The sequence below is a fragment of the Heloderma suspectum genome, chromosome 5 (genome assembly GCF_057233095.1).
Source record: "Heloderma suspectum isolate Gila_16-S chromosome 5, 16-S_ref, whole genome shotgun sequence".
NCBI classification, from domain to species: Eukaryota; Metazoa; Chordata; class Lepidosauria; order Squamata; family Helodermatidae; genus Heloderma; species Heloderma suspectum.
The window spans coordinates 23,335,255-23,347,550 of record NC_139462.1 but is presented as its reverse complement, the minus strand read 5'-3'; the positions used below and the strand labels follow the sequence as shown (position 1 = coordinate 23,347,550).

Sequence of the window (12,296 nt, the reverse complement as noted above, 5' to 3'; positions counted from 1 at the left end):
CCTCACACCGAGCCATGTGAAGCCAGTGAGCGCTCCCAGGCATAACTCCCTTGGCTCCTCTCCTAAAAAAACGCTCCCTCAAGTGCATGGTTGCTAAGCAATATTTGCAGTAGCGTGTGCCCCCCTCCACACACACACACACACTCCCCACCGCTCCTTGTACGCTTGGAATTGGCAACATCTGTCCCTCGGCAGTCTTGACTTGTGCAAAGGACTGTGCGGAGAGTTGTTCAAAAACGGAGGAAACCACATGCCGCGGAAAAGGTTGCATCTGCCCTCCTCTGATGGCTGGTTTCACTAATGTTTTATTTTGAATTTTTTTAAAATACTACTACGAATAATTTTTTATAAAACAGAAAAAAGAAGCCGCAGTTGCACCTAGAGGAAGAGCAAGGAGGGAAAAAGCAAACCCCCTAGTCTAGTGGGAATTGTCTACAAAAGCACATACAGCAAAGTTACCCCCCGCCCCCCGGTTATGTATTTATGTATTTGAAGCCTGCTCTGTTTTGGCTTGGTTTTATTTATTTAAAGGCTATTTTTCCACTCTTTTTTCCCACTTTTAAAAATTCCAGATAAATAATTAGCTATACAAATACATATATGACTAGTTAGAATAAAAATATTAATGATACCCTTAAAATGTGGCCTAATTTTTTTAAAAATACATTCAATACTAATTTTCATTTATAGATTGGAGCTCAGTGTTTTTTTTTTTAATTGACCATTTCCACTGGGACTGACAGCTATTCCTTATAAATAAAAAGTGTTACAACAGTGTATGCACATCCTTGTGAATATGCACCATTATACACATGCACACACCCTACACACACACACAAACATAAACACAGACACCACCCACTCGAATTAAAATGTTGTGTGACCTTTCACAATAGGATCTTGAAATCAGTCATATGGAGAAGATATTATTTTTAATATATATCCCATCTTACCTCACCTGGTCTGTGTGACTTATTCGTTATGCTTTGTCACGATTTTGCTACATTTAATCTGTCCTAATATCATTTCACACTTTTAAAAAATGGATCAAGGATTTGTTTTAATTCTACAGCTGTTTAAGCAGAAGGGGAGAAGCCCTCACCTGGGAATCAATTTAGGGTTGGGGCCCTTTCTTTCTCTCACCATGGGACAAAAGATGTGTAGAGAAAGTTGCATTTGTAGTAATAGAAATAGCTGACAGGTCAGTTTAGAGGGTAGAGGGTGGAGCCCTGCCTCACCATCCCTCAGTCCTTTTTCAAATTGGCCCTCCAGTAAAATTAGTTGCTAACCAGAGATCTAGAATTAAGAAGGGGGGGGTTCATGATTGTGTGTGTAAACAACAGGCTGGGATTTTTCACTTCTAAACAAAATGGTGCAAGATCAACTGAAAGTAGCTAATAGATTAAGAAGGGGTTTATAAACACATGTATACAAAGAGGTTTGTATACACATGTATGAACTGAATTTCACTCACAGTGGCCCAGTTTGCACATCACAGCAACCAGGTTTTTTTAAACCCTGGGTTATGGTGAACGAGCAGGCACAAGGGTTAACCATGGGTTCCAACTTTAGGTTGCCTCTCCCCAAAAAACCCAGAATTCCTGGTTCCAGTGGCACGTTGTTTAGCTTTGACCACTTGCAGCAGGAGTGATTGAACGGCAGGAGCCAGTGTGCTCACTCACCCTTGCTTGTTCACATCCCAAGGTTTAAAAACAACAACCCTGAGTTGTTGTGATGTGCGAACCAGGCCACTGTTAGCACTATGTGCTGAGGCTAAAAAGCGATGCCTCATGATTTTGGCCATTAAGAATACATAGAATGATATAGCACTTTTTAGCAATATAAGTACCCCAATACTGTAGAACACAATGGCCTATACCCAGTACAGAGTGGGACATGCTGAAGACCATTTCTATCTTCAATGGGCTTCAAGTGTGCCTGGCTCTGAATTGATCTGAAGCCACTGGATACTGGTGTACTAAAAGCTTATAAAAACTGTCCCCAAATAATATATTTTAAAAAGGTTAAAAGCATTTTCCCCACTGGTTACCCAAGAGCTATAGAGTCACATACACACACAAAAAGTTTATAAATAGAGTTCTGTGTCACCTCAAAAACAAACACTTTCTAGTCTTTAAGGTGCCACAAAAATGTATGAATTTGTGGCTGGTTCACAAGGGAAGCCCTTGTTCTCTGTGTGAACCATTTCTGGCTATGCAATCACATAAAAAAATATACAGTGGGATCCGGCTGTATATCAAATCATTCCAATGCACACCCCCCACGTGCCATCAGTTCTCATGATATCTTCTGCTAGCCAAGGCAGGCACACGGTATTAGGCTCACCAATTTTCTTTAAGAACGCTGCAATATAATATAACTGGCAAAGTGTCAGATTGCCATAGTGACTTAAAAATATAGGTCTGTTACAAAGACAACCAGTGTGGTGTAGTGGTTTAGAGTGTCGGACTAGGGCCCAGGAGAGCCAAGTTCTATTCCCCACTTGGCCATGAAACTCACTGGGTGACTTTGGGCAGGTCAATGAGGCTGTTCATACAACATGCTAACCCACACTCAGTGGTTAAGTGTGGGTGGTTTTGAACTGTGGTTTGTTTGTTGAACTGTGTGTTATCGTGTTGTCTGAACGCAGCCAGGGTGGCTTGTTGAACATGCAGTGTGGCTTGTTAACCACCCAAAACAAACCATGGGTTCTTAAGGAGGCTTGTTTGAGAAAACAAGCCACATTGCATGGTTAACAAGCTACCCTGGCTGCATTCAGATAAGACACTAACTCACAGTTCAACAAACAACCCAAGGTTCAAAACAACCCACACTCAACCGTTGAGTGTGGGTTAATGTGATGTGTGAATAGTCCCACTGATTCTCAGCCTAACCTACCCCACAGGGTTGTTGTGAGGATAAAATGGAGAGGAAGAGGACTGTGTAAACTGCCTTAGGTTCCTTGCAAAAAGAAAAAACTTGGGATATAAATGTAATAATAAACAAACAAACTAATGGGACATGTTATTAAAGTGTGCAACTTCCCTAAAAAAAGTGTACACTTTTTCGAGAAAAATGTAACCACTCTGCAAATTACAACTTTAAAAGTACAACTGCCACCAGCAGAAAAATGTTGCAGTGCAGATTGCTCCTATTCAGGTGTTAGCCAGTCAGCCATGGCCACTTCCAGAATACTCCATTCCATTCCCTCCCCCAGTCCCCTCCCCCAGCACTCAGCATTCTGTGGCCACTGAAAACCACCCCTCATTAGACCATTGGCAGGGGGAGGGGGATTTACCCCTTAGGTTCCCCCTCCCACTAATTTTTTTTGATACTTTTGCAAACCATGTATTCTCAGTACACCTGTTCTCGCTACAATCGTGCCACCACTCAGCAACTGAGTTTGCTATTAGAAGTAATGTTCATTATTAAATATTTAATACACTTATATCCTGCCTTACCTCCAAGGAGCTCAAGGTGCTGTATGTGGTTCTCCGGACCTTGTTTTTCCTCACGGTAACCTTGTGAGGGAGGTTAGGCTGAGAGATAGCGGCTGGCCCAAGGTCACTGAGGGAGCTTTCATGGGGATTTGAACCTGGGTCTTCCAAGTCCTAGTTAGATGCTCTAAATCAGTTCATCACACTGATGCTTCATAATGAACAGCAATACCATCTGAACAGCAGGGTTTGATCAGAAGAAGTCATATTTGGGAGCACTGGTTTTCGTGCTAAGTGCCTTCTTCTATGGGAACAGTCAGGTTCGAGCACCAGCACTCTTGCACCAGTGCAGTATTGCACTGTACATGTTGTACTAGGGCAGCAACTCTGGACAACACATCTGAGTCCGCAGCAGTGCAATGCTGTACGATGTCGTTCCATGAGTCAGATGAGAGGCCAGTATAGCGAGAACGACAGGGCAGGATGGAAGAGTTGGCAAGATGTGATAATGTCAGAAGACACATAGCCCAAGCAAACCACTGGATGCCAAAAGAGCTTGGCATTTGTATGGGCAAATGTCACTGGGTGACATACCGCCTGAGTTGCCCACTGAGAACAAGGCTGAGAATACCTCCACTGGAAGCCAATATATGCTTCTGTCTATTATGTCATTATTAATTTATATGTTGGATTTTTGGAAAGAGGCCCTCAAAGCAGTGTTTACAAATACAAACGTACAGAATGTAACAACATTACAGAGCAAGCAGATCTCGGGCCATAAACCCTACAACTGGCCTTTCTTTCGTATCTTCCAGGAGAGATAGTGAAAGTTATCCATCCAACAAACAATTCATGAAGCATACAAATTGCTTGCCTATAGCCTTCCCTCCCCCATGATAGCTCAGTGCAGGGCTCCAGCTCTCCCTCTCTTATCCCCTTAACCTGAATCATCCTACAACCTATAGTGCTAATTCCTACTTCTGCTAGCCTACGCACCGGCACATTGAGGAGAAGCAGACTGCTGTATATTACAGGGTAAGGTATAGGAGAAGGAAAGGCTTGCGTCTGTGTGAATGCTCCGCCCCCAATGTCTCACTAGAGAACAGCAGCAGCAAAGCACCATGCTGGCACAGTAGAAGAAGGGAGGTCTATACTGCCCTACAGTGGAGCTTCTCTGCCTCCTGCTTTCTAAGCATGCATCAAGCAGGATTGCACCCCTTGTCATTAAAGAAAAATCACATATTGCTCAGCATTGCCCAAGTAAGCATCAGGTACCACCTGGACTTTGGGGCAGGGGCCATTTAAAAACTCTCCCAATTATCCTGATTCAAGTGTTCATTCTCTCTCTCTCTCTCTCTCTCTCAATCTCACATACACCCCCCACCTCCCTACAGGTTTCCCATAATCCTTTTCTTTAAAAAAAAACCCAAGAAAAAACCAGTGTCTTACAAACACTGGTTTGTAAGAAACGGTATAAGTTAAAGGCAGACTGGTGCAGCTGAATGTCTGGTCTCATTGAAGCTCAAAAACTGGATGCTGTTGTATTTCAGGGCATTGTTCTTAGCTCATTAACATGCATACCATTACCACCACTTCTGACTGGCTCCATTGTCTGCTACATCCTTGCCTTCTTGGAAGCATTTGCCTGTCCTCTGCTCCTAAGTTATTGCTCAAGTTTTTCCCTGCTGGTTCTTGCTGTCCTTTCTTCTTTCATGTCAGTGCAAATTTTGCTAAACGCATGGCATGATACAACAGCTTCTCATTAGGAGTTCTAACTGATCTCTACATCAAACTTTGCCCACTAAAAATAAAGGCCAGGTAAAAAGAACATAAAAAAACTCTTGTTCTTTGAATACCTGGGGCTTCCAGATGTTCTTAATTTAAAGGAATGCCTTTATTCAAGATTATCACTCTACAAAAAAGGAAGTCCCTCATCTCAGAATATCTGATCACCAACAGCACTCTGAAAGCAAATAGGAGATCAAGAACATCTCCCCTTTTTAACTTTTATCTGCGTTATATCTACACACATACTCAGCAGCTTGAGAGCATGTTTATCTTTGTAGCCAGGACACACCCTTTACTTCTGTGCCACAGTCAGGTACTACAATGACAGTCTAGACATTATACTCATCATTAGGGCTGGGTGAATCTGTCAGTTTTGGTTTCTCCCACTTTCAATTTGTTTTAACCTCAAGTTCTCCCCCCTCCCTGCACCGAATATGGAGAATTTTGCAATTTTTGGTAAATTATCAAAATCAAACTATACGAAAATTCTCACCCATCTCAAATATACAAACACTGAATTAAAGCCTGCTTTTACATGTAAAGGGAAAAATGGGAGGAAATATTTGACTTCCTATAAGGTCAAGCATTTTAAGTATAGGCTATGTACTAAATATGAACTTGAGCACGCTCCGGGAGAGAGCGCAGGACAGGAAGGCCTGGCGTGCTATGGTCCATGAGGTCACGAAGAGTCGGACACGACTGAACGACTGAACAACAACAACAATGTACTAAATGTATTATTGTATGCTAAAAATGCATTACTTGCCTTCAACCAAGCCATTTACTCTACATCTCATGGAAAAGGCACTACTTTTGCCCAGCAATTGCCAGCCTTACATCTGAAAATTCTGTGCATCTAGGTGCACTGAATTGTGAGCGAGCTCTATACCACATTGTAGCCCTTAGGTTGTATCCAGTGTTAGTCCTCCTTAGAATAGATCCATCGAAATGAATGGGACTTGCGTTAAACTAACACTGGATACAACCCCATGTTTTCAAGTAAGTCATCTTGCTTAAGTTTGCTTTCTTGTGTATGTACAGAAAGTCAAATCAAAATCCATTCATTTCACAATTCCCCCCCACAGACATCTTTTCTCTGAGGAAATATAATTGTGTTGTATAAAAGGCATGTGGGCTGCACCAGTGTGGTGTAGTGGCGAGAGTGTTGGACTGGGAGCCGGGAGATCCGGGTTCTAGTCCCCACTCAGCCACGGAAGCGCACTGGGTGACTTTGGGCCAGTCACACACTCTCAGCCCAACCCACCTCAGAGGGTTGTTGTTGTGAGGATAAAATGGAGAGGGGGAGGATAATGTAAGCCGCCTTGGGTTCCTTGCAAGAGGAAAAAAGGCGGGGTATAAATGCAATAATAAATAATAAATAAATCATGTACTGTATGATCATGTAATCATACAGGAATACAGGAAGCTGCCTGATACTGAGTCAGTCTCTTGGTCCATTTTGCCCAGTATTGCAGGCACTAGTTGGCCTACAATGTGGCTCTCCAGGTTTCCAGGCAGGAATCTTTCCCAGCCCTGCCTGGAGAAGCTGGGGATTGAACCTTGGACCTTCTGCATGCGAAGCAGGGGTTCTACCACTGAGCTACAGGCCCTACCCAATGGTTATGTCCTTTGGTAGAGTAAAGGCTTTATTTGCCTGCCAACCAAATGGACACAACCCAGCTGGAATTCAGGTATTTTAAATCCCAATAATTTGATTGGAGAGTTAAACACATGTTTCAGTAATGGGGCTGTAAAGTGCTTAGCATTTTTATTATTAAGATTTTAATTGGTGGCCTTAAAAAAGAATGACACAACACATATAGCCTACGCACACACCCCTTACTTCTTCCCCCTACCCACTCAATAAAGAAAAACGTTTTCGAAGGCAGTACACTTTGCTACTAGAATGTTATTACAACATGCTGGCAGTGTACTGCCAGCACGTGCATGAGTTAGAAAACGGGAAAGCATAATTTAAGTCCCCCCCCCCCCGCCTTGGTGATCTAAATCACTCTGATTTAAACATCACTCTATCCCTGTTCACTACCAAATGCTGGTCATACCGAAACATCCAGCCACTGGCTTTGAAGACAGCTACCACAACAGGAAATTAATTACAAAAGGAGTCCTGTGGAAGCATTAAACAAGTTGATTAGCTTCTGCACAGCTGTATTTGCTGCAAAATTGCCATGGGCCAACTTTGGATGTAGGAAATATGGCACGAAAACTTAATACATTTTTAAATAAATGATAAATAAATAAATGAAATAAATGCGCGTCTTTATTTCAAACTCTTGCTCTGTCAAAAATACATCACAGTCGACTCCAGTCAAACAGGTTTCCACCCTCCATTCCACCCATCACTGACCTCTGTCAAAGTTTCCCTTTCCACAAAGTGCGAGGCTGCTCCTCAACATACACAACCAATGCAGACACACACAAAACTGGGTTTGAGTCCCACCTCTACAATGGGCTCATTAGGTGGCCATGGGCATGCCCCAAAACCAGGTTGCTCTGCTGGCTGTGGATTATTTGTGAGGGCAATCATACACACACACGCACACAAAATGAACCCAATATAAAACCAGGAAGCAGAGGGTAGGAACAGACATTTCCACGATGCTAGGCATATGCATTTCCTTCTGTTGGGTCAGGGCCTCTTATTTCAGGAATGTGAGACCTTTCAATTAGGAAAGCACCTTCCAAATGCCCTATGCACAGAAATAAGGAAAATCCTTTCAACGCAGTTAAGGAGTATTGTGATATCGGGAGCCAGCAGACTAATCTCTCTCTTGCTCTGAACTGTGTGTTCTTCACCTGTTTGAAAATTCCAAGCTCACAATGGCAAACTGGACAATACAGCAGATGTTTTTTAAAATAAAAGTTTTGAATAATTCCAAGATGCATTAGAGTGTGTTTCCAGATCTAAATATAGGGCTGCACAAAGATGCATGTAAGAGCATGTGTGATGAACTGCATACCCATGTTTTGCAAAGGAATATCTATTATAACTGAACTTTGCAGGACAGGTTCCTCTGTATGACTACTGGAAGCTAGAGATGACCGAATGTGCAACAGCAGAAAGGCTTGTATAGATTTAGTATTGGAGCAAAATGAGTCATGGCATAGTTATCCACCATGGATTAATTGACTCTATAGTACAGCGGATTCTTCTGTTCAAATGGAAAGGCTTAACTTGTCAGTGTAGCTGTGAGCAGAAGTCATCAACAATTAATTCACAGCTGCAGGTGACACACAAGCCTTGAACATTCGATGAGCCAATCATCACTTGACAAAAGAAGTGATGTCAAGGGAGATCACTGGGGAGGAACAGTGGTATTTGGTTTGTGGCTTTCTGAGAACAGTGGAGAGAAAAATCTCAATGGTTTTAGGATCCAAGAACAGTTAAATCCCCCATAGGATTTATTATATTGGCAGTAATGCAGGGAAGGGCTTTCCAAATTGTCCTGCCCAGCTCTGGGAGATAGACTTGACCCTCTCCTTGATGGCATTTCATCACCAATTGAAAACAGTTGTATTTTGGCAGGATTTTGGCCTGAATACTGTTTGAATTCATCTGATCTTCATTGTTCTTTATTTTTATTCTGTCGTTTTATCTACTGCTCTGTTTGCTTAATTGTTTTATGGGTATGTTTTTAATTTGCTACATTAGCTGCCTTGGGTGGTTCAATTCTAAACAAACAATAGAACAAAACTATTCGGCCCACTAGCAAAAATTACCCAGGCAGGTTTCCATCCTTTGGAACTTGGCTCCTCTAATGCCACATAGACAAGGATCCCACACTCATATTCTGGATTCATTCAGGGGTGCAGAACCTCTTTCAGTGCAACAGCCGAATTCCATTTTGGAGAAGATTTCAAGGGCCGGATTCCAGTGGTGGTGGTGGGGGCTGAATGCAAAAGGGGGCAGAGGGAAAATGCCAGCATATTTTAGCTTAAAGCTATTACTGGCAGTTGCTGGCAGCTATTACTACCAGTAACTAAGCCTTAGGAGCAGCATTTCAACCTCTTAGAATGGGGGCGAGGATCTTGCAAAATCTCAAGAAAGGGAAAGGGGTGGAACCAGAGGGTGTGGCCATATGGGGAACCCTGGAGGGCCAGACTGGAACTCCAGCCTAAGGTTCTGCACTCCTGGATTAATTAATGACAACTGCCTGAATGCGGTACTCAGTGAGACATGACCCTCCCAAAAAGCACCCCAAACAAACCACCCCAATACCACATACCAAACAAATAAACGGAATACTTACGCACCAAACAAACAATCAAACCCATATTCGTTTAGTAGGGGGAAAAGGCTACTCTTGGCCACTCTGCACAACAGGGTGCTTGCACAGGTGAGCAGACTTTTTCCGATTCTAGCAAACGGAATCCAAGCAGGCTATGCCTGCCTCCAAGCCCTTCTGCCACCACCTCCCCCTGCCCCAAAGACTCAAATACTTTCTGCAGGCAGAGGAGTCAGCAATAGCAGGTATTCCCAATCCCCAGTAGAGCACCTTTTCCTACTGGGAACTGGGACTACAAGTGCCAGAATCCCTGGCAGAAATGATGTGTAGAGAGTCACTTCAGGAAGTGACACAGGAAGCTGCCTTATACCGAATCAGACCATAGCCAAGAATTGTGAACACTGACTGGCAACAGTTCTTCCGAGTTTCAAGCAGATATTTTTCCAGCCCTACCTGGTGACGCCAGGGATTGAACTCTGGACCTTCTGCATGCAAAGGAGGTGCTCTGCCCCTGGGGGCAATCCCAGTTCCTGGTGGGAAAGGATGCCCTTGCCAGGGACTTGAAGCACCCGCCACTGCTGCCTTCCCCTGCCCCAGGGGGAGTTTCTGGGTCCTTGAGCTGGAGGTGATAGGTACCCGTGGTTTTTACCTGATCACTTAAACACTCAAAAATCCTCAAGTCACTTTCACCACAAACTGGAGGGCAATCGTTCATCTCTAGCACTGAGTAGCAATTGGTTCTTTGGCTACTGCGCTTTGCGTAGCATGTTCAGCATTGACAATTGTATTACACAGTGATTAATAACAATCTTTCTAGTGATTATTACAGATAGCCCTTAGTAGAACGTTAACAACAACAACAACAAATAACAAATCCCGTTTTTGTGCACCAGATCTAAAGCAAAACCAAAACAAGCACAGATTTCACCAACCTCCATTGGTTCAGCAGGTATTTTCAATTTGGGCAGGTTGGTCTTGGCATTTGCTTTTAGATTCGTTATTTTCCTGTAGGACGGTTCATGGTACTCCTCGGGAAGTGGCTTGAGCTCCGGTGACTCATCCGGTGCCTGATCTTGACCATCCATTGGCCTGACGTAGGCAGTCGGCTTCTTCTGTATTGCACTGGGTTTGGAGGACAAGGATGAGGGGAAAGTCTGAGTGGAAGGGTGGGCAGGGACGGCTACTGTCGCACTCAAGCCATCCTGGGTTTCATTGTCACATGTTCCAGCTGTCAGCTCCCGAGAAGGGGAGCTTTTCTGCCCGTGGTTTTTGTTGTTGCTGCGAGACCTGGAATTGACACGTTGGCTGGAATGTAGAGGTGACAGAGGTGCTATGGGGGAAGACAATGTGGACAGCAAGGGAGAGAGTTCCAAAAGGGAGGCTTGCACCTCGTGCGCAATGGCTTCTTCAATGCATCTTTCGCTCTTCTGCTGCGGCCTGCTACTCTGGGCTTCTTGACTCTTGCAGCTCTGCTCTTGGCCTTGCTTGTGGTTGCTGGATGACCCACTGCTTTGAGAGCCCAGTTCTATCCTCGAGTGAGCTTTTTGGTAGTGCATAGAGTTGCCTGCAGAGGGAGTACCCGAAGTGAGGGGTCCCAAGGGCTTGTGGGGATGGCCATTGTTCTGGAATGAGGGAGGTAAGACGCCGCTGGCCTTTTCAGGAAAGAGTGGGCGATCTGGCTTGTGCTGAGGGATCAGAGACATGACGCTATTTGGGATCCCAATGAGATCCTGATGGGCCTTGGTGGCGATGAGTTCCTTCATCTCTTCATAATTGCCGAACATTTTCTGAATTCGACTGGACAATTCATCTGCTTTGTTAATCTGAAACAAGGGGCGGGGGGAAGGAACACCAAAGAATGGAAGAGATGAAAGAATTGAAATGGAAGAATCCCTCGAAGAAAGGGTGTGTGGAGGAATGAATGAGAACCAGAGATCCTGGCCCATCTGACTAATGCAGGGTCAGGCTTGGGGACCAAATCTGGCCTTCCCCCAGGCCTCTCCCACAACCTCCAATTGTTTGGTGGTTTCCTGGCTTTTGTGCAGTTTTCCCCCATTGTGCAGTTCTTCCCTCATTCTAAAAGGCTGAAATGCCTCTCCTAAGGCTTAGTTAATGGCAGTAAGAGATTTAAATGAAAATATGCTAGGGGTTTTGGCCTTGGCCCCGTCCTTTTTACCTTCAGTCCCACCAACCATTGGAATGTGGCCCCTGAAAGCTTCTTGGGCTGAAATATGTTCTGCACCCCACGACTAATGGATCTTGCTGATCAATCATCAGCAAAGGCTTCCATTCAAGTAATTCCGGAACCTGCAAATTCTAACGGCTACCATATATGTCAGTATGCATTTCTGCAAGGCTGCAATACAATGCAGTGAAAATTGCTCCACTTTTTTCAGTTCATGGAAGACATTTTGTTACTAAGGGAGATGAGAAAACCAGGTACATAGGCAAACTTTTCTGTTTACATGGTAGCAAACTAAAGATGCACAGACAGAAAGGGTACCATAAATGAACAGAAGCCTAAATACAAGTAGCCATATAGGTTTAAGATGGTTAAATAACTGTAATAAAATGTTTTGTTTTGTTTTCAATTTAAAAATCAGGGGCAGTATCCAATTGTGTCATTCCATTAGCGTAAATGACATCGCAGTAGCAGAAACTACATTCTGAGCTATGCACAAGAGAAGAATCCAACTAAAGTTACGTTTGCGCACGTGCAGCTGCGCAAGCAGCTGTGCATGTTTGTGCAACCCGTTGCGCAACTGCATGGACAACCACTTGTGCAACAGAAGGTTCAGTGGAGCTCCGTTAGCGCTATCTGAGT

At 43.9% G+C, this 12,296-nt stretch overlaps 1 protein-coding gene across 8 annotated transcripts in view; it reads right to left on the bottom strand.

Moving 5' to 3' along the window:
* AFF1 (ALF transcription elongation factor 1) overlaps positions 1–12,296 on the bottom strand; it is a 234,480-nt gene that overhangs the window by 135,944 nt on the left and 86,240 nt on the right. For all 8 annotated transcript variants that reach the window (XM_084855558.1, XM_084855561.1, XM_084855563.1 and 5 more), the window contains one exon: positions 10,405–11,295. In XM_084855558.1, the coding sequence (XP_084711684.1) occupies positions 10,405–11,295 (891 nt within the window). The remainder of the gene's footprint in view (positions 1–10,404; positions 11,296–12,296) is intronic.